The sequence below is a fragment of the Dendrobates tinctorius genome, unplaced genomic scaffold (genome assembly GCF_039654945.1).
Source record: "Dendrobates tinctorius isolate UK_male_01 unplaced genomic scaffold, ASM3965494v1 ptg000016l, whole genome shotgun sequence".
In the NCBI taxonomy this organism is placed as follows: Eukaryota; Metazoa; Chordata; class Amphibia; order Anura; family Dendrobatidae; genus Dendrobates; species Dendrobates tinctorius.
In genome coordinates this window covers 65,784,218-65,810,012 of record NW_027361684.1, presented here as the reverse complement: position 1 = coordinate 65,810,012, position 25,795 = coordinate 65,784,218, and the positions used below count along the sequence as shown (strand labels likewise).

Here is a 25,795-nt window from a genome sequence, read left to right as displayed (position 1 = left end):
GTATGTAGTATATATGTGGTATGTATGTAGCATGTAGTATGTATGTAGTATGTATGTAGCATGCATGTAGCATGCAGTATGTATGTAGCATGCATGTAGTATATATGTAGTATGTATGTAGCATGTAGTATGTATGTAGTATGTTTGTAGTATGTATGTAGCATGCATGTAGTATATATGTAGTATGTATGTAGCATGTAGTATGTATGTAGTATGTATGTAGTATGTATGTAGCATGCATGTAGTATATATGTAGTATGTATGTAGTATGTATGTGGTATGTATGTAGCATGCATGTAGTATGTATGTAGTATGTATGTAGTATGTATGTAGTATGTATGTAGCATGCAGTATGTATGTAGCATGTATGTAGCATGTATGTAGTATGTATGTAGTATATATGTAGTATGTATGTAGCATGTAGTATGTATGTAGTATGTATGTAGTATGTATGTAGTATATATGTGTTATGTATGTAGTATGTATGTAGTATGTATGTAGTATGTATGTAGTATGTATGTAGTATGTATGTGGTATATATGTGGTATGTATGTGGTATGTATGTAGTATGTATGTAGCATGTAGTATGTATGTAGCATGCATGTAGTATGTATGTAGTATGTATGTAGTATATTTTTTTTTTTTTTTTTTTTTAACATTTAACACATTAGCCGGATGATGGGACTACTACTGTCCCATCATTGGCTAATGTGTCAATCACTGTCATGGTAGCAGGCATCGCCAGATGGGACTTGTAGTCCCATCGGACGATGCTTGCACAGACCCCCGGACATCAGCACAGCCCCCCGGCAGGCCGGCACAGCCCCCCGGCAGGCCGGCACAGACCCCCACAGGGTGCACAGACCACCGGCAGGCCGGCACAGCCCCCCGGCAGGCCGGTACAGACCCCCACAGGGTGCACAGACCACCGGCAGGCTGGCACAGCTCCCCGGCAGGCCGGTACAGACCCCGGGCAGTCCACACAGCCCCCCGGCAGGCCGGCACAGCCCCCCGGCAGGCCGGCAGAGACCCCCGGAAGGCCCGAAATGACGGCGCATCATGATGCGCACACACCGCGCATCATGATGACGTCAGGCTGTCAATCAACTTTGAACTTCCGATTCCGATGCCGACTTCCGATATTGAAAAAATATCGGAAGTCGGTATCGGGATTCCGATACAGCAAGTATCGGCCGATACCCGATACTTGCGGTATCGGAATGCTCAACACTACTTATAACTTCCTAACAAAAAAAAAATTTGGTTCCAAAATTGTGCTGATGTAAAGTAGACATGTGGGAAATGTTAATTATTAAGTATTTTGGGTGACATATCTCTGTGATTTATAGGCATGAGAATTCAAAGTTGGAAAATTGCAAAATTTTCAAATATTTTGCCAAATTTCTGTTTTTTTCACAAATAAACGCAAGTCATATCAAAGAAATTTTACCACTGTCATGAAGTACAATATGTCATGAAAAAAACATTCTCAGAATCACCGGGATGCAAAGTTATTACCTCAAAAAGGGACAGTGGTCAGAATAGTAAAAATTGGCACCGTCATCAATGTGCAAACCACCCTCGGGGGTAAAGGGGTTAAGAAATTATTACTGCACAGCACAGCTACTGTCCATAATGGTGGTTTCTGGAGCAAAAAAACTGTGAACTGGTGAATGATTAGAGCTGGCAACAATACATGCAGTATAAGGCTGGAGTCACACTTAACGTACAAAAAAAATCGGTCCGATTTTGACGGCCGAGAATTGCAGGAGTGTACCCCGTATGGTGATCCATATGTAATCTGTTTGCAATGCAATGATGAGATTTCCTTGCATCTACTATCCGTATGACATCCGTATGCAATGCGATTTTAGCATGAGGTTTTAGATACAGCAGTTCTCTGTATGTAAAAGCTCATGTTAAAATCGTATTGTAATACACAACTGTACACATCATTTTAAAAACAAATATTCTTCTATATATATATATTAGATAGATAGCTTAGATTAAAAGCCGGCAAATGATCTGCCGTGTACAGTATAGAACAGAATAGGTTTTAATAGAATAGATAGAATAGAGACACACACATATATACATATATGTCTTTATATTTCATACAGAGATACATAGAAGAATAGCCATTATTTCATTTGTCGACTTCTGTAAAATCAATGCAGGAGCCGATAGGATAGAAGACATGGTTTACATACAGTAAATCCATGCAGAATAGTTAGATATATAATAGTTAGATATATAGATGTGTGTGATCAGTACAATTAGCATAGTTTGTGCAAATTAGAGGACATGTATATATTTAAAGATTCTTTTCAGAAAAAAATGGCGTGAGCTCCCGCGCATTTTTCTGTGCCAGAAGGGTAAAGCCAGTGACTTGGGGCAGAAATTCATAGCCTAGGAGGGGACCATGGTTATTGCCCCCCCAGCTAAAAACATCTTCCCCCCTGCCACCCGAGAAAAGGCGCATTTCTAAGGTGCACCATTTCTGGCACTTAGCCCCTCTCTTCCCACTGCCCTGTAGTGGTGGCATATGGAGTAATAGTTGGGGGTTGATGCTACCTTTGTATTGTAATGTGACATCAAGCCCGGCTTAGTAAATGGAGGTGTCAATAAAACACCTGTCCATTACTAATCCTGTAATATTAAAAGGGTTAAATAAAGACGCACAGCCAGAATTCATTGAGCGGTGTAGTTCGTAAAATAGGGTCACTAATGGGGGGTTCTGATGTTTTGGCACCTCATGGGCTCTCCCACTGGGTCATGGCACCTGCAAACCATAACATTAAAATCTGGCTCTCCTTCCCTTCTGAGCTCTGCCATGAGCTCTGCCATTCAGTAGAAATTGTGGGACAAAGTTTGGTGCCATTTTTACCACCTTCTTGTGTGAAAATCTAAAATCTTTGGCTAAAACAAAATGTTGGTGGTAAAAATGTAGTTATTTTGTCTTCACTGCCCAATGGTATAAAATTCTGTGACACACCCATGGTGTCAATATGATCACTGCACCCCTGGATGAATTAATTGAGAGGTGTAGTTTGTAAAATGGGGTCACTTAAATGGAACTTTCATCATTCTCCTTTGCTCGAGCCAATCGCCGGCAGAGCAGGGGAGACTAATGAGAGCCGTGTTCAGCACCCGGCGCCGGCGAACAGCGCTTACTGTAACGCTTCATCCCTGGCACCCGTCCTTGTGGTAACTGATGCGGCACACGCATGCCACATGTGTGACGCAAGTATTACACACATGGACACTGACATCTCCGGTACCGGAAATATCAGGATGTGTGAAAGAGGAGTTATAGCTGGTTTTTATGTTTGGCTGCTGTCACACACTAAAAGATGCTTTTTATTGCAAAAAATAGTTTTTGCATCACCATATTTTGAGAGCTATAATTTTTCCATATTTTGGCCCACAGAGTCATGTGAGGTCTTGTTTTTTGTGGGACGATTTGATGTTTTTATTAGTACCATTTTTGGGCACATGACTTTTTTGATCGCTTTCTATTCCGATTTTTAGGAGGCAGAAGGAACAAAAAACAGCAATTCATGAATAGCCTTTGGGGGGGCATTTATACCATTCCATGTGTGGTAAAATTGGTAAGGCAGTTTTATTCTTCGGGTTAGTACGATTACAGCAATACCTCATTTATATCTTTTTTTATGTTTTGGTGCCTTTATACAATAAAAACTATTTTATAGAAAAAATAATTATTTTTACATCGCTTTAATCTGAGAGCTATAACTTTTTTATTTTTCCTGTGATGGACCTGTGTGGGGGCTTGTTTTTTTTGTGGGACAAGATGACATTTTCAGCGGTACCATATTTATTTATATCCATCTTTTTGATCGTGTGTTATTCCACTTTTTGTTCGGCGGTATGATGTTAAAGCATTGCTTTATGCCTTGTTTTTTTATAATGTTCACTAAAGGGGTTAACTAGTGGGACACTTTTATAGGTCGGGTCATTACGGATGCGTCGATACTAAATATGTGTACCTTTATTGCTTAGATTTTTTTTTCATTCAAATATTTATTTAGCGATAGAATATATATTGATTTTTTATCATTATTTTTTTTAATATTTTTACTACTTTTATTTCCTTTTTTCTAATTTTTACACTTTGTCCCACTATGAGACAATCGTTTTTTGCAGGCTGATCGCTGATATAGCATGCAGATGAAGCAGCATCTGCATGCTATAGAAGCTGTCAGCACTGGACTTTAGTGCACTGACACTGAGAGACTTCCAGATCATGCACTGTGAATGACCAGGAAGCTTCTTAGCTCTGGTGCCCCGATATGACGACATTGGGTCACCATGGCAGCGATCAGGACCCCACGTCATGCAGCGGGGTCACCAATCCCAAAGCAGAGGAGCTGTCAGTCCTCTGCCTGCTCCTGGAATGCTGTAATCATGTTCAATCACAGTATTCCAGTGGTTAAAGTGCTGGGAGCAGGTCTGTGACTGCTCCTGGCACTTAGTGCCGGGTGTACGTTGTGAGAATCAGCTGACAATCCGCTCAGGCGTACTACTCCGTCCATGGTCAAATTTGCCCAGGTCACATGGATGGAATAGTATGTCTGATGTCAGAAATGAGTTAAACACACTTAGTACTACTACCGAAAAGTGATGAGTATATATAACGAGGAAGATATTAGAAATAGGGAGTAATTAAAAACCATACACATTAGAACATCAAAATTATCACCGACCTTGAAATAACTTTCATAATATTTGGACAAAGTAATTGAAATAAACCTGTTAATTGTTTTTATGCACTTGATGACATTAGTAGTAGAGAATACGTATGATCTGCCAAACTGAATTTGACAGGTGCCCAGCCCCCTATCAACGTTTGTAACCACACCCCTTCCTATCAGTGGATCTGTTGTATCTGATCATTTTATATGAGTTTGATGTTGTTATCAGAGTATTTTGTTTTATTTGATACAGCGATTCTCATTTTATATGAGTTTTATAACCCTGCAATGTATTTAGCTTTATTTGATAGCCCTGTTGAGGGCAGAGCAGAGTACTGCAGTGCACAGGTGCCGGGAAAGGTCAGAGAGGTCCGGTGCATGCCCGCTGCAGTATCCTGCTCTGCCCTGCGCAGGAGCCTTGACGGGAAGCAAAGAAGAGTACATCATCGTTAGAAGATGGGAGGCGCCGGACCGGACCGCGACACCAATCAGACCAAAATCGGACCCGGACCTCCCCTGGGTGAGTATAATATAACTCATTTTACTCCTCTTTCAGGTTACATCTGTGGCTTATCTACAGCATTACAGAATGCAGTAGAAAAGCCCATGATGGCGGTGCCGGCAGCTGATAGGTGAAAAAATAAGTGACAGATTCCCTTTAAGCGAAGGTCCTCAGGTGTATTAGCTCTCAAATCAACCAGCAAATACCCATAAGGCTCCTGCGTGACATCCTCAAAAGCTTCTAGGAAAAAACATGTTTTTCCAAGATACATCTGATGAGCTAGAGTTAAAATTTGTAATTTAACTTGTGGATTATTTAAAAGCACCATGTACTTTGTGTTTAAATTTATTGTGTGGCTTTTCGTACCCTGAGAAAATATGTTTTGTAATAGGTAAAAAATGCTGAGATTTCTGTGGTGCACATACTTGGTAAATGCTTTTTCTATCTCGCAGTTTTCACTAGCACTCTCCATGAGATCATCAACAATAGTCAAATTCACCTTGTCCGGAGGGAATAAATAATCATCTACGAATGTATTCGGCAGACACCCCACAAATCTGATGTTGGGATAAGAGAGAGAGATTTCTTCATATAGTTTTTGCCAGCATGAATAAGACCAAACAATATCGTGTTTGTGAGAAAAATGAGTTTCAATATTATATAGCGACTGTTTTACATACTAGCCGTTTCCAGACGGTCCTGCTAGAATGCACAAGAATGGGTGTTGTAGTCACAGATCCATCACAATACTTGAATAATAGCCAAATGGCAAGGTGGTAAAATCGTCTAATAGCCGCCGATTTGTGTAAATGCACTTTTGAGTTTTGCGTAATGGCCATGTTTCAATGTTCCAGTACTTTTTGTTTCTCACAATGCCCGGCTGCTGTACCATAATACACTTCTGCGATTCTGAGTCAGAATTACGTGGGTAGTCCAGAACTGGATCTTTCAGACTGCTAAAATTAATAGATTGAGTGTTACCAACATTTAGTGTTATACCCTTAACTTTTAAGACAGTTTTACCAGTGTTGAGTTTGTATCCATAAGTATTGGGACTTGCAGATACAAATTCTGTGATGTGGGTCCATCACCATCAAAGGGCCTTCCACAATTTCAACGCCCATATACATACCAATCATTTCAGATTTGTAAATTTGGAACTTGTACAATCATTTGTAGAGGCCATGAACATTGTTCATGACACCATACAGCCATTACTGGATAGAATCATCCATGGCATTTAACCTGGTGACTTTTTACAGTTAAGACTTGATGGTGGCGATACTTTAGACCCCATTTTCACTACAAAACAAAGCCGGAAAGATTTTAATTCTGTATCTTTTTTTAAATGCCGATAAGAAAAGAGATACACTGTGCTATGCTGGGAAATAAAAAATATATAACTGAGTACTCAATTGCTGGTGTATGAAAATACATGTAATGGTGGGTGTATAGCAGTATCCTGAGACCATTCACCTTGTCATAGACGTATATTGCCTCTCATTTGGATGCCAAAACTGCCGAGTAGATAATAAAGAATTAAATAGGAGTGAGCCCGTTGTTGTTTATCAAAACAAATTGAACCAAGCTTAATTTACTCACTTGAATACGTCAGAACCATATAAAATACGTGCTGTAAATGTAGCTGTTGCTAGGCAATAAGATTGGAATGTTGCAGCCTGTTTCTGATGTAAAACAATATAATAGTTGAAAAATAAAATAAAACACCAAAAAGGGAGGGGGATAAAATAGATGTTAGGGATAACCACTAAATGCTGACCTTACGGCATGCCAATTTCAACAAGGCAAGGTCAGAATGATTTATCCTGTGCAGATCAGATAATGGCACAGGTCCTGCAAAGTGAATGAACATTAGTGACAGCTTGTGCCCGCTAGTGGAACGGGGTGCTTGATTCTGGTGCACTTACTTGCAGGATCAGTGCTCAGTGAGGCAGGCTTGGGTGCTCAGCGTGGGGGCTGCTGCTGCTGTTACTCCGTATGGAAGTGGAGATCGTGCTCTGGCCGAGAGCAACGCTGAGGGAGTCGGCGTGTGGTGGGGCAGGGTTAGCGTGACATCACACTGGGGATAAGACGGTGGCTCAAAGGCGGCAAAATACCGACGCGTTTCTAGAGATAGCTACTCTCTTCATCAGGGTTATGCCTCCTAGCGTAGAGACCATGAATTTATAGCATACTGAGCCTGATTTAAATGACCACCTGACCCAAATGCCTGATTGAGCAACTTAATAGGTATAGTACAAGGTACTAGTGTACCTATATGTAACTAAATGATTGCGGGACCCTAACATTACCAATGTACTGCAGAGATGGGTTAAAATTTAACCCTATTTGATCCAAAAATTTATAAGTTTTACTTTTTTATCCTTATAAATTTTTGGATCAAACAGGGTTAAATTTTAACCCATCTCTGCAGTACATTGGGGGAAGTGTGACAGGGTCCTGCATGTGATGATCAGATGTCAGGGGAATTTTCTGCATAATGGCCAGTGATGTCTGATGCTGGGAGCGCCGCTGTGAGGTAGCGTGGTGAGCAGGGGGCATGGCTAAGCGGTGATGTCACCTGTCTGGGAATGAGAAAGAGGGACGTTTCCCTCAAAACGCATCGGGTTGGCCCTTGCACACGTCCATCATTCCCGGACAGGTGTCGTCACCGCTTAGCCATGCCCCCCACTCACCACGCTACCTCACAGCGGCACCGTCGGCCGAGGCTACCCGCTGTGCCTTTCAGTATCTCCACAGGGGTTTCTTTTCAACGGGAGGACTCTCCCAGCATCAGACATCACTGGCCATTGTGCAGAAAACTCCCCCGACATCTGATCATCACATGCAGGACCCTGTCACACTTCCCCCAGCTTGTGAATGACAAAGACCGGTCAGTTTAATTTCAGCAGCAACTTCGGAGCTTGCTATTGAGCACGGCAATCTAATTTGCATTTGAAGAGGTATGGGATATTGTTGCTTTTTTATTTTGGATTTTTTACAGGAGAACGATCGATTCGATTGAATTGGGAGTGTAATAAAGATGAAAAAAGTATTTATTTCTTTAAACATCTTTATTATTAATGTGTGTGGTTTTTTTTTAACCCTTTCAGACAAGTGGATTAATAATGGATAGGTGTCTTATTGACACCTCTCCTTTGCTAGCCGGGCTTAATGTCACCTTACAATAGCAAGGTGACATTAACACCTTATTACCCCATATGCTACCTGCTACAGGGCAATGGGAAGAGAGAGGGTAAGTGCCGGAATTGGTGCATCTTACAAATGCGCCTTTTCTGGGGTAGCTTGGGGCAGAATTTATTAGCCAGGAGGGCCCAAAAACAATGGTCCCTCTCTAGGCTATTAATATCTGCCCTCAGTCACTGGATTGCCATCTCTAGTGGAGAAAATTGTGTGGGAGCCCACGCCAGTTTTTTTCTGTGAATTAATCCTTTAATTTAACACCTACAGCTCCAAAATTGAACACACATAAACTACTAACATTACTAGTAAGGGACATATATAAATCTAACGGATATGCAATGGTTTACTGTATGTAAACCATGTCTCATATCCTGTCGGGTTCTGTAATGATTTTACAGATGCCCACAATTGAATTTTCACCTATTCTGCTATCTATATCTCTATGAAATATAAATATATATATGTGTGTGTTAATGATATATACAGTATATAGACCTATACTATGTGTATACATGTATTCTATCTTTTCTATTTTAACCTGTCAGTGTGATTTTACAGTATAGCGCACTGAATTGCAGACTTTTCTAAAGGACACCAGTGCGTATTTCTTGCAAGTCACAAGCATGATCAGTGTCTAATCAGTTTTTTTCTCACCCCCATAGACTTGCATTTGCAAGTCACGAGCGTAATACGGTGCAAATAGCAGGATGCTGCGATTTCACCTGCACGTATAATACGAGCGAGAAAAAAATGGATTAATAGGAACTGCCCATAGATTAACATTGGTCCGAGTGCTATGCGATTTTTTTCTCGCATAGCACTCATCCATATTTCTCTCTAGTGTGACTCCGGCCTAAAAGAAACAATTGCACCCCTTCTGCATTTATCACCCACTCCTGGTTTTGGGTTACAATACTGGGGTAAAATATTCACCAAATACTGAATGTGTGCATGAGCTCTTAGACTTTTACTTTTGGGGTTATATGAAGCAACATGTGTACATTGAATGTATCAACAACATTAATCACTTAAAACAGGTAATCACAGACGTTATTCACTGTTACACCTGACATCCTTACCCGTGTGTGGCAAGAACTTCACTATCGTTTGGATGTGTGTAGGGCAACAAATGGAGCCCACATCGAACTGCACTGAATAGGTATGAAACTGGGAGAGTTTTTCTTTTATTTGGAGCAGATTTCACATTTCTATCATTTTTTGCTTCTTTCCAGAGACTAGTCAAAAGTGCGTTCTTGGTGGTATTATTTATATGATTATGTGTGTGTACTAGGGTGCCAGGAAATGCATGATAAAAAATTACCTCCTAATTTTGTTCCTTTTTGGTCATAAATATTTTATAATTTTCTTTTTTTAAAGATTAGTTAACATTTACTGGTTGCTCAATGGCACATCATATTTAAATGTTTGTTTAGTATTTATCGTCATGCATATCCCGCGTTATGTATAGTATGGTATGCCGTTTACCGATCAGATTAATTGATTTTATATTTTAATAGGTCGAGCGATACCAAGTGTGTGTGTGTATATATATATATATATATATATATATATATATATATATATATACACATACATACACACACATGAGCAAGTGGTAAATCCAAATTTAATGTCAACATATTTTACATGGTGAATCCTTATGCCAAAAGGAACAAATTTGAGGGGTAAGACTTACCAATTTGCAGAGTTCATTTTTCCTTGGCATCCTAGTGTGTACCCATCACACTCCACCCCCACCTTTACCTGCAACAAAACTAGCATCTGCCTCGTAAAGGATCTGGTGACTGTCGTTTTAACAAACTGTATATAAATCAAAAGTGCAGAGGAATGAAAGAAACTTTGTGGTGTACAGTGTTCAGCATATATAAGTACACAACAAATTTTTCAGAAAACCTTTAGTTTCCTTTTTGAATCAATATTTTCTATGAGATGCCATGCTAAAAAAAATACTCCCAGAAATGTGGGCCATTGATCGCCAAAAAAATTTGTTATTTAACACACCCACAAAAAGAGTTCCTAAAATGTGAATTGAAAACTATGTTGAAAAAATTGGTACACTTCAATAAAAGCCTTCGGAGCAAAGCTAAACTTTGAGCTAAAAATTTCTATTTAACAAGAATTCAACCACAGGTAAGCCTATTATTTAGCATCCAGCAGACAGTTGACTATGAAAGGATGATACGTAACAAACGAAATCCCATCCCATTTCATTTTCATGACAGCAATAACATCACATGGAAGAGAAATGTATCAAGACTCAAGAAAGAAAATCATTTCTTTACACAAGAAAGGTGAAGGTTACAAGAAGGTCAGCAAATAATTACTTACAATTCAGATCCTGTAGCAAAAGTGATACAAAAATGTAACAAAGATGGAACAGAGAAGTCCAGGCCAACCATGGATTTTAACACCTAAACAGGAGCCTGTTCTTATGAGAAGGGTTGAAGAAAATTGACATGCAAGTTTGCTGCACTAAGCTAAAGATGGACAAAGTCAAACCAGGGTGAGTGTTTCCGGTGAAACAACAAAGCGAATAGTCAAACAACTGAAAGAGAAGGAGAGCAATAGGGTCTTACCCGAGTAGAGATTGATATAAAATCAAATTATTATACTCACCTTATATAGGGGAGATTCAGACATATAGAAGTAAGTAGTCAGCCTGCTGCCCATCCAAAGGGCCACTCCGTGACCACGAATCATCAGATTTCAAGGAGAAAGTTTATGGATTAAACGTGCGCTGCTTGACAGATCATTCCTTCCAGATATTGTTAAATGTACTTTTATTTTCCAACGCGTTTCGAAGTTTATACTTCTTCCTCAGGGGATGACATGTACAGATAGACACAGCTATCACCGGTTTTATACATACAGAGTTCAAAAGCCATTTCGGCTTTCTGTGCAAGCTCCATCCCTGGGGAGTGCTGTTTTGTTTCCGCTTCTAAACTTTCATCATGGGCATTTTTTAAACCATGTATATGCATGCAACCTTTGGGATAAGTGTGTCCTTTTTTCCCTTGAGAGCCACTGACTATTTCGGCTTTCTGTGCAGGCTCTTCCATTTTTGGGGAGCGCTGATCTGTTCCACTTTTATCAAGTGCATTTTTTAAGCATATATTTTAAAGCATATTTTTGTACCTTTCAGATATTTTTATTATATTAATATATTTTTATATGCACATGTGTATATATATATATATATATATATATATATATATATATATATATAATTTTTTTTTTTTTTTTTCATTTGCTTATATATTTCAGCCCTACTTATTTGTTCCCAAATACTAATGACGCGTTCTCAATTATTTTATTAATAATAAAAGTCTTTTTATTTAAAAACATTTTTACACAAGGATTTTTTCGTGTTTTCCCCCCCTTTTTTCTCCACAGCTTGCTCGTTTGGTATGGTGGTTTGAGCTTTGGTTTCTTGCTCCACCTCCCCCTTTTCTCTCGGTTCGATACAAGTTCCCCCCTTTTTTTATTTATTTTTTTCTTTCTTCCTTGAATTCGTTTTTTCTGCTTTTAAACTGTCTGAAAAAAATTAAAAGAATTAATTGTCTGTTAATCATTATGTTTTCATATATTTTTTACATTTCCACACTGATGAACTTTGACTTCTTTTCCCCTGTAACATGTGACCTTTGGCACCAAATTTTGAACTCTATATGTATAAAACCGGTGATAGCTGTGTCTATCTGTACATGTCATCCCCTGAGGAAGAAGTATAAACTTCGAAATGCGTTGGGAAATAAAAGTACACTTAACAATATCTGGAAGGAATGACCTGTCAAGCAGCGCACGTTTAATCCATAAACTTTCTCCTTGAAATCTGACAACAAAGCGAATAGCATACATTGGTGTTGTCCACTAAAGGAAGCCCCTCCTAAAGCCCATGCACAAAAAAGTCACTTGCAATTTGTCATGGTCTATGCTGAAAAACAGGATGACTCCTGGGATTCTATACTTTGGAGTGATAAGACCAAGATAAGTGTTTTTTTTAACTGATGGCTTCAAAATGTTATGGCGTTGTAAAGGTGAAGAATGAATGGTGCCTACACTGGAAGATAGTGGTGGCAGTGTCCTTATGTGGGGAGATCTGCTGTTTTCAGGAAGCTACATTTCATTGATAGTATTATGAATTTACAGATGTTTTGCCCTGTATTGAAATAGAAGATACTACCATTAGTTATGAACGAGCATGCTCGCCACTACTTGGTAATCGCCCGTGCATCTCACTGCTCGAGATGCTCGGAACTCGCCGAGTATTTTCGGGGTTGTTCATTGGGAGCTCGGGACCCCGCCCTTAATATTTGGCGCTCTATAGAGAGCCAATGAACATGCAAGGATCGTCTGTAACACACTGTAATGCAGCAGCCATGTTGGTTGTGGCATTACAGTGATTGGCTGGCCGCACAGCGTCATCAGGTCGATATCAGACCTAGCGCCGCCATGCTCGTCACAGTCTACTATGGAATCACGCAGTATATGGAGAGTTGCTGCTGAGCTAGGGAGAGATTTGCTTGGTTCTTAGAATGGGTATACCATACAAATATCTATCTCAACTAACAGCCCTTCTGAGGACTAATAAAGCTGCATAGATATCAGTGCTAGGCAGGCAGTGTATGTGGCAGACTGCAGCGCATATAGCAAGAGGGTCCATTCCAGTTCTGTCTGCTGCTGTTGCTGATATTACAGATATTTGTAGACATAGACGTAGGTATCAGAGGCCAGGAATATTTTTTTTTACAGGCCAGCTATTTAGAACTGTGGTTTGTCCATCACACAGATCAGAGGTAAAATGTGCACTCACAATTCTGCCATTTCTGGCCTCCCTTTACATTTTGTTGCAGTGTGTTAGCAAAATTATTCACACGAGTTTGCTGGTAAAAATAGTTACCTACAGGTCAGATATTTTAAACTGTGGTTTGTCCATCACACGGATCACATATAAGTTGGCTCCAAATTCAGCCATTAGTGAACGTGGAAAATATTGTCCTTCATTTAAAATGGGAAAAGTGCATGTCAAGGGACAGGGAACTGGATGTGATGGTGCATGCAGAGGCCCAGGCCTAGGCCCTGGCCGTGTGCAAGCTGAAATTGTGCCACAACTAACACCCACATCTTCTCGCCCAACCTTCCTGTCCCAATTACTAGGGGACTGCAGCACACCACTATTGAACCCAGAGCAGTGTCAAAAGGTGGTTGGTTGGATAGTGGATAATGCTTCTAGTCACTTTGCCACCAGCACCACCACCACCCTGTCTTCCACACAATAGAGTTTCAGTAGCCATGAGTCTGGACCACATATTCCTCACTCTGATCCTCCTTCCTCCCACCATGCCAAGTGCCCGGAGACAACTTATCCCACACTTCGACATTCCAAAGAGCTGTTCACTTTTCCATTTATAGATTTGGGCCTCTCGTCCGGTTCACTTGAAGCGAGTCAAGAGGAGATCGCATGTAGCGATGCCCAAATATTTGAGCAGCCACGGTCACATGAAGACAACGGTGGGAAAGTGTCACAAGAGGTGGACGATCATGAGACACAATTGCCAGAAAGTCAGGAGGAGAACCAAGGTGCAGAAGTGGAAGAGGAGGTGGTGGATGATATAGTAACTGACCTAAGCTGGCAGGAAGAAATGCAGAGCAAGGACAGAAGTACACTAGGGGAGGGAGGCATAGCAACCCAACAGGCAGGAAGAAGCAGATAACCCCAAAAAGGCCATTTGCACCACCTGCCAGGCCAGCATCAGCAGGGGTAGAAAAACTACCAGCCTGACCACCACCAGCATGATCAGGCACATGGCAGCAAAGCACCCAACTTTGTGGGCTGAACCCGAGTCCAGGAACAGAGTCTGCAGGTGACACCACTGCTTCTTCCGCTGTTGTGCATGCAAGCCAATCCCCTGTCCACGGAGCATATGAACATGCCTCCTGCCCTGCACCTGTTGTTGTGCACACTCAACTAGCACCATCAACAAGCACATCCACGTCTTTGTCTCAGCGCAGCATTCAGTTGTGCATACCCCAGTCCTTGGAACGCAAGCACAAATGTGCAGCCAACACCCCACAGGCCACACTACTAAATTCACACATTTCACGACTGCTTGCCCTCAAAATGTTGCCTTTTAGTCTTGTGGAGAGGGAAGCTTTCCGCAACCTGAGGGTGGTGGCTGTTCCTCGGTTCCCAGCCGCCACTATTTCTACTGGTTTGCTGTCCCCACATTACACAAGCATGTGTTCCACAACATTAGCCGTACCCTCAACAATGCAGTTACTGGAAAAGCCTAACCATGGACATGTGGACAAGTGCTTGTGGGCAGGGACATTACATGTCAGTGATGGCACACTGGGTTAACATAGTGGAAGCTGGGATGCAGTCGGACCTTGGGATGGAACACGTCATCCCGCCGCCGAGGATTGCGTGCCCTAGGTCAATAAGGGTTGCCCCTACAGTCTACGAATCCTGCACCTCCTCCTCTCCTTCAGCCTCCATCTCTTACATGACCACATCAGTCACAAGCTGGAAGCACTGCAGCACGCCCTCAGGCAAGCGGCAAAAAGCTGTGCTGAAGCTAATATGCATAGATGACAAAACGCACAATGGTGAAGAGTTGTGGACAGCTCTGAGAGAGCAGTCAGATCTGTGGCTGACACTGCTAAACCTACAGCCAGGCATGGTCTTGTGTGACAATGGCCAGAACCTGATGGCTGCTCTGAGGTGAGGCTAGCTCACACATGTACCATGCCTGGCCCATGTGTTTAACCTCGTGGTTCAGTGGTTTCTCAAAACCTACCTGGATCTGTTGGATCTGTTTGTCAAAGTACTCCACCTATGCGCACATTTTATAAAGTCAGTTACAGCTTCCACCGCTCTTGCCGTGCTTCAGCAGCGCTTGCAGCTTTCGGCTCACCGACTGGTCTGTGATGTCCTCACGCATTGGAACTCTACACTGCAGATATTGAAAAGGATTTGTGAGCAGAAGAGGGCAGAATCAACAAGGCTGTCTGTATTCAGTTCAGACTCCACACGTAAGACCTCAGGAGTGGATATAGATGTCAGACATATGTACCATCCTCCAAAACTTTGAGGACTCCACCAAGATGGTGAACGGCGATGACTCCATAGTTAGCATCACTATCCTGCTTCTCTGTGTTCTGAAACACTCTCTGATCTCAATCATAGAGGATGCATTGCAGGTGGAGCACAATGAGATGGAGCAAGGAACCATACAGGGTGATTACACACAGCCCAGCCTCATCTCATCCCTACATGGATTGGGTGACAATGAGGAAGTGGAAGAACAGGAGCTAGTTTCATGCACTATAGAGTGTACTACCTGTGCAACTGTCATACCATCTGTTCAGCGTGGATGGCCTGAGAACAGGGAAGAAGAGGAGGAGGAGAGCATGGTCAGTCATCTTCTTGGTGAGGACATGGAAGTCTTGCCTGTTAGCAGTCTGGCATACATGGCTGAGTTTATGTTATGCTGCCTTTCATGTGACCCTCACGTTCTCAAAATTTTGGTTGACAGTCATTACTGGTTGGTGACACTTCTAGAACCATGCTACAAGGAGAACTTTCTATCTCTTATTCCCGAGGTGGACAGGTCTACTAAAATGGGGCACTACTAGGGGGACCTTGTTGCGGAATTATTAAAAAAATTCCCGACTAAAAACTCTGGCGGCAGAGGTCTCAGTTTGTTGCACAACCAAGGAGTACAGGCAAGAGAGACTCAACTCCAATCCAGCAGAGGCAGAGGAACACTGTTAAAGTTCTGGGTGTGTTTTCTCAGACCCTCCCATCGCACAGGCCCTGGGGTGTGGGGTACTCTCACAAGTTGTGATTTTTGGGAAGATCCTGAGGGAGTACCTTGCTGACCGTACCAACGTCGTCTGTGATTCCTCTGTGCCTTATAATTATTGGTATCCAAGCTGGACACGTGGCATGAACTGGCTCTCTATGTCTTGGAGGTCCTGGCCTGCCCTGCCACTAGCATTTTGTCAGAGTGGGATTTTAGTGCCGCTGTTGGAATTATAATTGAGAAGCGCATCCGCCTGTCCACTGAAAATGCTGGCAGGCTGACTCTTATAAAAATGAACAAGGGCTGGATTGAGCCAGACTTCTCAATACCAGCAAATGATAGCAGCGTAATATAAACTCAAATGCAGTGTCTTTTTTTGGGAGGTCTATTCCCATGCACCTCTTCACACCCATACATGGGTATACGCTTCCTCATTTGACCTATTTGCTGTTGTCCTCCTCCTTTTCCTCATCCTACACAAACGCTATATCACCAGGGTGTCCGTGGTCCATCAGGCAACACCCACATCATGTTTTTAAAGGTTGTTTATGATGCCCGTAAAAAATAATTGGTATACAGTATGTTGATGTATACCCCCAGGGGTAAATGTTTGTCAGCCAATACACTTAGTGCAAGGGCATTACAAGTATAGGAGACCCGCTCCTTTCTAATGGGAACATTTTTTTATGAGGCTCTCCTGTAAATCTCATCAAAGGGGTATTGGGATGCATCCAAATTTTGGGCAGCCCTTGCATTCACTGCATAGACAAACACTATGGGAGACCCACTTCCTATTAAAGGGAACATTTTTTTCGGTGACAGGACAATTGTGTACAAGATAATTGTGTACGGACTATTGTGTACAGACAATTGTGTACAGGCCAATTGTGTACAATGACAATTGTGTACAAGGCAATTGTGTACAAGGCGATTGCCCTGTACACAATTGTCCTTGTACACAATTGGCCTTGGACACAATTGGCCTGTACACAATTTTCTGTACACAATTGTCCGTACACAATTATCTTGTACACAATTGTCATGGAACCATTTTTTTCATGAGGCCCTCCTGTATGTCTCGTCAAAGGGGTATAGGGGTGCATTCAAATTTTGGGAAGCCCTGCCACTCACTGCATACGCAATAATAGTATAGGAGACCCACGCTTTATTAATGGGAACAACAAAGCATAGCTGGCTGTTGGCTCTCTAAGAATAGTGAAGGCCGCCTGATGGCCCTATAAAAATAGGTTTTGTGACTTTCAGAGTCCCTCCTTCATAAATGAAACAGGATGTGTCTGATGATGTGTCACACACCACAAGGCCAGATAAAGGTTGTAAAATGTTAAAATGACATTTCCCCGTTAATGCATTTATCTTTGTTGACAGCAATGCTAAAGTTCAAATCGGCATCAAAAACTCTACGTGTGAACATAGCCCAAGTGGGAAGGAGCATTTTTGTTTTTGGTTATTTATTTTGCCTTATATACAAGTTAATACCCTGGAAAGGATGTTCCTTAACATATTTCCCAGGAAAATTCATTTTGATTTCATTTTTGTATGTTTTTTTGTGAGTCTGTAAATGTGGTGTAAGACCCTGACAATATTATTCACAGCAGTGACCTGGGAGTCAGAATTGCTTCCAGGGGTCCTCTCCATGCTGTTCCCATGTCATTTGAGCACTGTTCCCATCAATTTCCAGTCCCTCTGCAGACCGCCAGGGGGGACCGCTGGAAAAATGCTTCCCATAGACTTACATTGGGCTCGTTGCTGGGGTCGAGCAGCCAAGCATTCCAATTTGCTTGACCCGAGCAACGAGCACCTGAGCATTTTAGTTCTCACCCATCACTAACTATGATCACTCTGTGGCCTTGGTAGATGTGTAATTTTTCAACATGACGATCTAAAACGCACAACTAATGCCACTGTTGTATTTCTGAAAAAGTGATTCAGTGGCCAAATATGCCTTCTGATGTAAAACCAGTCAAACATCTACAGTGAATTCTGAAGAGACAAGTTGAGCATTACTCTCCAACCAGAATCCATATTCTAAAAAGAGAAAGTTGTTGAAAAATGGAAAAAGATAAATCTGTAATGCTGCCATCTTGTTCGTTCCAAGAATGAATGAAAATCTGAACTGGACTAGGACTTGGGGATCCTAGTTAATGATAAACTACCTGGAGCAGCCAGTGCCAGGCAGCAGCTGGCAAGGTAAACAGGATCTTGGGGTGCATTAAAAGAGGTCTGGATACACATGATGAGAGCATTATACTGCCTCTGTACAAATCCGTGGTTAGACTGCACATGGAGTACTGTGTACAGTTTTGAACACCAGTGCTCAGGAAGGATATACTGGAACTAGAGCGAGTACAAACAAGGGCAGCAAAATTAATAAAGGGGGATGGGGGAACTACAAAACCCAGAGAGATTAGCAAAATTATGATTATTTAGTCTAGAAAAAAGACGACCGAGGAGCGATCTAATAACCATGTATAAGTACATAAGGGGTAACAAAATTAATAAAGGGGATGGGGGAACTACAATATCCAGAGAGATTAGCAAAATTAGGATTATTTAGTCTAGAAAAAAGATGACTGAGGGGCGCTCTAATAACCATGTGTAAGTATATAAGGGGACAATACAAATATCTCTCCGAGAATCTGTTTATATCAAGGAAGGTGATGGTCATAAGGGGCATTCTCTGCGTTTGGAAGAGAGAAGGTTTTTCCACCAACATAGAAGAGGGTTCTTTACTGTTAGGGCAGTGAGAACCTGGAATTCCCTGCCTGAAGAGGTGGTGATGGCGAACTCAGTCGAGGGGTTCAAGAGAGGCCTGGATGTCTTCCTGGAGCTTATCAATATTGTATCTTACAGTTATTAGCTTATTAAAAACACATGAGACATGCACAAGAATGAACAGGTCAGTAAGAAACTGATCACACCACCTAAAGACTGAAAAACAAAAAACACAGTATGACAAACGTGCAAAAATACTCTGTTGTAAAAAATATATAACAGTAAACAGCCAGTGCTAGTAAAAAATGATAACAAGAACAGGGTATTTAGTTGATATGTTTTTTGTAAAAAATGTATACGAAGACACTCCACTATGTCACGGTAACCCTTCTTGGAGCAGTCCTATCTAATGTATTTAAAACCTGATCATGTGAACAATACCGACATGAGCAGGATTCAGAAAGGTGCTGCACGTTATGGGCACGCTGGGCAAGGCTTGCATAATATACCAGAAATAGTCCAGAAATCGGTCAGATGGTAAGACTAACCACTGCTTTCTTAAATTACTTGCTATTTTTTTTCCCTGCTCTTTAACCATACTCACATTTGCCATCACCGTTTTTGCTCCACTCATCTTCACTCTCCTTCGCCATCCCCAAACCCCTGCATCCTTGAACCAAATAACTATCTCCCCCTCTCTCTTACCCCCCCACCTCGCTTCATCTGCAGACATACTCCTCAACCTCAGACCTCTCCTACTAAAATACAATACAAGACGATCACTCTCCATCACCCACCTGCTTTCCCTTTCTCTGCTTCTTCTCACTGCTGGTGACATATCCCCCAATCCTGGCACCCCCTCATATATTCCACTAATCCTCACCCCTATCTTTCTCACGCTAAGAGAAACTACCGCAATCCCTCACACTTAAAACCTGTGCCACTGACCCCCACCCCCCACACCCTCTTTCTGGAGCGCTTTGGAATGTTCGCTCCATCTGCAACAAGCTTCATGTGATCCACGACATCTTTACCTCCCACAACCTCTCCTTCCTGGCCCTCACTGAGACCTGGCTGACACCCCCTGACACGGCCTCCCCGGCCGCATTGAGTTATGGTGGCCTCCACTTTACCCACACTCCTCGCCCTGGCAACAGACATGGTGGAGGACTGGGTTTCCTCCTTTCTATAAACTGCTCCTTCAACCCTATCCACCCCCACCCTTCCTTATCCACCATTCTTTCAAGGTTCTCTCCCTCTAATCTCCAAATGGCTGTCATAAACCGACCACTGGGCTCAGCCACTGCCTTCATCGACCATTTCTCCACTTGGCTCCTCCACTTTCTCTCTGCTGACATCCCCACAATCATCATGGGGGACTTCAACATCCCCATTGACACCCACCAGCCAGCAGCCTCCAAACTCCTGTCACTTACCTCATCCTTTGGACTTACTCAGTGGTCCTCCACAGCCACCCACACAGATGGACATACATTAGACCTCATCTTCACCCGCCTCTGTTCTCTATCTAACCTCACAACCTCTCCCTTCCCCCTTTCTGACCACCATCTACTCACCTTCTCATCCTTGTCCTTCTCACCTGCCCTCCATGTCCAGCCACTAGCACATCCTCGCTGAAACCTCGCACACCTAGACACTCACAGACTCTCAGACTCTCTTCTACCTCTGTCCTCCATATCTTCACTCCACAACACAGACAGTGCCACCACTTTCTACAATGCCACCCTCACATCAGCCATAGACTCAGTTGCCCCTCTCATGCATGACAAAGTGCGACAAATCAATAGGCAACCCTGGCACAACAACCTCACCAAAAAACTTCGACAAGCATCCAGGGTCGCGGAGCAGTGTTGGAAGAAAACACGCCTGCCAGATGACTTCACTGCTTTCAAACAAGCTACACTTGCCTTCAAATCATCCCTCACCTCTGCTAAACAGACCTATTTCACAAACCTTGTATCTTCATTATCCCAAAACAACTGTTCTGCACATTTAACTCTCTCCTCCGCCCACCACTGCCACCTCCTACTCCCCTCATCTCTGCTGAGGACTTGGCCACCTACTTCAAAAGCAAGATCGACCAAACAAGGCAAACCATTACAGTTCCACCACCCCAACCACTCCACATACCAGACCTCTGCCCTTCCCTCATAACCTCCCTCTCCAACACCACTGAAGGAGAGCTTACTCACCTCCTTTCCAAATCACACCTCACCACCTGTGCACTTGACCCCATCCCTTCCCACCTGCTCCCCAACCTCACTAACATGATCATTCCAGCCCTAACCCATCTCTTCAACCTATCCCTATCTTCTGGTACCTTCCCCTCTGCTTTCAAACATGCCACCATAACACCCATCCTCAAAAAAAAATCAAACCTTGACCCAAATGCTATGTCCAGCTACCGCCCCATATCGCTGCTCCCATTTGCTTTCAAACTCCTTGAACAGCATGTCCATGCTCAACTTTCCTTCCACCTCTCATCTAACTCCCACCTTGACATCCTCCAATCTGGCTTCCGCCCCCACCACTCCACTGAAACTGCCCTGACCAAAATTACTAATGACTTACTCACAGCCAAAGCTAACAGACAATTCTCCATCCTCCTCCTTCTCGACCTGTCCTCTGCCTTTGACACAGTTGACCACTGCCTACTGCTACAGATTCTTTCTTCCCTTGGCATCAAAGACCTTGCCCTGTCCTGGATTTCCTCATACCTTTCTGACCGCACATTCAGCGTTTCCCACTCCCACACTACCTCCTCATCCCGCCCTCTCTCTGTTGGAGTCCCCCAAGGCTCTGTCCTGGGACCCCTACTTTTTTCGATCTATACTCTTGGCCTAGGACAACTCAAAGTCCCATGGCTTCCCGTACCACCTGTATGCGGACTACACTCAGATCTACTTCTCTGGCCCAGATGTCATCTCTCTGCTGTCCAGAATCCCGGAGTGTCTATCAGCCATATCCTCCTTTTTCACCTCTCGCTTCCTAAAACTCAATGTAAACAAAACTGAACTCATTATCTTTCCTCCATCTCATGTATCTTCCCTAGCCGATACATCTATTATGGTAAACGGCATCACACTCTCTCCCGCATCTGAAATCTGCTGCCTCGGAGTAACTCTTGACTCTGCCCTGTCCTTCAAACCACACGTCCAAACTCTTGCCACCTCCTGTCACCTCCAACTCAAAAATATTTCCAGAATCCGTCCCTTCCTCAGCCATCAATCTACTAAAACTCTTGTACATGCCCTCATCATCTCCCACAACACTCTCCTCTGTGGCCTCCCTGCTAACTCTCTTGCACCACTTCAGTCTGTCCTCAACTCTGCTGCCCGACTAATCCACCTCTCTCCTCGCTACTACCAACAAATCAAGTTCAAACTACTTACACTGACCTACAAAGCCATCCACAACCTTTCCCCTCCCTATATCTCTGAACTAATCTCTCAATATCTTCCCTCACGTAATCTTCGATCCTCCCAAGACCTCCTACTCTCCTCCACACTTATTCGTTCCTCACACAACCGCCTCCAAGATTTCCCCCGGATATCCCCTATCCTCTGGAATTCCATGCCACAACACATCCGATTATCCACCACCCTCGGATCCTTCAAATGGAACCTGAAAACCCATCTTTTCAGGAAAGTTTACAGCCTGCAATGACCATTCTGCCGCCTCACCACCACCCGAGCTGCCGCCTTATCACCACCAGAGCTGCTGCACCCCTAACCTTCTGTCTCTTCCCCACTATCCTGTAGAATGTAAGTCCGCAAGGACAGGGTCCTCTCCCCTCCATACCAGTCTGTCATTATAAATTTGCTTACTGTTAACGATGTCTATAACTTTGTATGTAACCCCTTCTCATGTACAGCACCATGGAATAAATGGCGCTATATAAATAAAAATAATAAGCAAGAAATTAGTGGATTAAAAACACATGAGACATGCACAAGAATGAACAGGTCAGTAAGAAACTGTTCACACCACCTAAAGACTGAAACACAAACAAAAAACAGTATGATAACCGTGCAAAAATACTCTGTTGTAAAAAATATATAACAGTAGACAGTCTTTAGGTGTTTCAGTCTTTAGGTGTATTAAAAACCTGGGAAGCTCCATGGGCATTACCCCCTTCCCAGGCTATAAACATCTTCCCCTAGCCGTTGGCTTTCCCTCTGCTGGTTAAGAAAATTATGTGGGAGCCCACGCCATTTTTTTTTAGAAAAATGATCTTTTAATAATTAAATACATGTACAGCAAGCTGCATACACACTGCACTAATTGTATGTGTCACTGACATCGATTTATATATCTATTCTATATGTATTTACTGTGCGTAATCCATCTCTTCTATCCTGTCGGCTCCTGCTGTGATTTTACAGTACACGGCAGATGAATTGCCGGCTTTTCTTCCATTTATGTAATATATATACAGCTGAAAAAATGAAGAGACCACTGCTAAATGTTCAGTTTGTCTGATTTTTCTCTTTATAGGTATAGTTTTGAGTAAAATGTAAATTGTTCTTTTAGTCTATAAACTTCTGACGTCTCTGAATTTCCAAGCAATAAATTTCATATTTTTTTCTGACAAAGAAAAATGGTTAAAAAAACCCAGTGCTTTCAGAACTCAAATAATGCAAAGAAAACAAGTTCATAATCATTTAGAAACAGCAATACTAATGTTTTAACTCGGGAAAAGTTCAGAAATCATTATTTTGTGGAATAACCATGATTTTTAATCACATCTTTCATGCATCTTGTTATGCTTGCCACCAGTCTTTCACACCGCTTCTGGCGCAAAAATGTAAGCAGTTCTTCTTTGTTTGATGGCTTGTAACTCCATCATCCTCTTGATTACATTCCAGGGGTTTTCAATGGGGTTCAGGTCTGGAGAATGGGCTGCCCATGACAGGGTTTTGATCTGGTGGTCTCTTAATTTTTCCTAGAGCTGTATATATATATATATATATATATCTATTCTAATCGGTCAGTGTGATTATACTGAACCGGCACATGAATTGCCGGCTTTTCAAAGGATCTAAAGGTATGGTTCTACAGGAAGTAGTTTTTTTTCTCTGAGGGCAATCAACTTTATTAACATGCACAAAGAGAAACAAGATAGCCCCAAAAGCCCATGAAAAAAAGCACACAAAAGCAACAAAAAGACTTCAATACTTGCGATTTTGCCGCAGCTTCTTTCCTGCCAAGAAATCAGGTTTTGCTGCAGAAAAAAAATGCAGAAAAAAAGCCCAGTGTAAACTTACCCTAAAGACATGCACCCTGCAACATACTATTCATGCTGCTTCATTCTGTTTATCTATCTCCCGTATCTATCTAATCAGCTATCTATCTACAGTATCTAATATCTAACCATTTATTTATTTTACTCACTTGTATAGCACCATTGATATCTATCTATCCAGCCATTCATCCATCCATATTAAAAAAAACAGCTAATAACATTTGAAACTCTAGCAACATTTTCTAGATATTTATTAAGATAGCAGGAGAAATCCAGAGTAAAATAAATCAAGCCCTTAAAATTATGACTATGTGAAATACTGTATATGTGTCTAAATAAAATGTTATTACATTTATTCAACATTAGGAGAATAAATTACAAATTAAAAAAGATTAAAATCACAGACATAAGAAGATGCCCCTTAGATTCATTTCCTTCCCAGTATTGCATCATACAGCTTTCCAGTGGCTTTGACCTCAACGTGCCTAAAGCCAGAGTCTGTAAGGAGCTTGGTATACTCAGATGGCGTCCGTTCTCTGCCTTCTGTCTGGACCAACATGTTCAGTGAGTGGAGCTGGGAAGTCACTGGGCCACTTCTGTCTTCATTTAGAAGGACTTCAACTAGCAGCACTCCACCGCCTAAAGATTACCGAGAGAGATAGTGGCAATTATTATCCCAAATGTAAACCAAGAATCGTCTGATGTTCTGATTGTTATCTCTGGTTGTAACAATAAGCTCATTTTAACATATCAAGCTATCAGTGTACATACTAATAACATATCACATCAATGTCATATCAATTTACTTATTAATAATATCAAAAACATTAAAAGTGTTAGCTGTGTCTGAAGTCCAAAGATTGTGATATCTAATAGTCTTGTTAGGGCTGGCAGAACGCACCAAATAATAAAATAATAGGAAGGTGCGTTCGCAGCCCAGGGTCCACCGTGCAGGGGTGGTAAACTGCTGCTTAGTAATGTCGGAAGTATAAAGCGGTATACAAAAAGTCACACGTGGGTTAACGTCACCCAGTGTGAACAGAAGCGAACTCTGTTACGACACAGAGCCGCACTACCGCTGAACATAAATGCTGGAGCCTGTTTAACTCACAGCACTCGGCAAGAGAGCGCTCATTATGTGGTCACAGAACTCAGCCTCAAGGACACGAAGTCTGAGTCCCTCTATACCTACTGAGCTTGCGGCGTCGCACCTGCAGACGCCTCTAATGAACACTGACCACAGAGGAATGCAGACTATGTGCATTGTGGAGTACAGACAAAGCCACCGGTGGATGTTGATGCCAGTCTCTGACTCTACCTCTACCTGGACCTCAGCCTGGGCGCTAGCAGGCTAGGTTACACAACACATGCGTACCAAGGGTAGGGGTTTCCAATGAGTCATTCACCAGAGACATTCATACATGCATACAACACTCACTCCACATGGTCTAAATCTTTCTCTATATTAACCTTTTATAGCAGCATCCTTCCGGGACCTTCCTGACAGTCCAATCCGAGCTGGAGAAGGACCTGCAATCTCCAATGA

At 42.3% G+C, this 25,795-nt stretch overlaps 2 protein-coding genes across 4 annotated transcripts in view; both read right to left on the bottom strand.

Moving 5' to 3' along the window:
• The window catches only part of LOC141080602 (acetylserotonin O-methyltransferase-like), a 141,596-nt gene extending 124,541 nt beyond the window's left edge, over positions 1-17,055 (bottom strand). For both annotated transcript variants that reach the window (XM_073565938.1, XM_073565939.1), the window contains exon 1: positions 15,243-17,055. The gene's annotated coding sequence lies outside the window, so the exon portion shown is untranslated. The remainder of the gene's footprint in view (positions 1-15,242) is intronic.
• Positions 17,056-24,483: 7,428 nt separating this feature from the next.
• LOC141080600 (acetylserotonin O-methyltransferase-like) overlaps positions 24,484-25,795 on the bottom strand; it is a 109,091-nt gene continuing 107,779 nt past the window's right edge. Inside the window, exon 8 of one of the 2 annotated variants that reach the window (XM_073565935.1) lies at positions 24,484-24,888. In XM_073565935.1, the coding sequence (XP_073422036.1) occupies positions 24,677-24,888 (212 nt within the window). In that variant the 3' untranslated portion in view covers positions 24,484-24,676. The remainder of the gene's footprint in view (positions 24,889-25,795) is intronic. The other variant, XM_073565936.1, reaches the window with a different exon arrangement.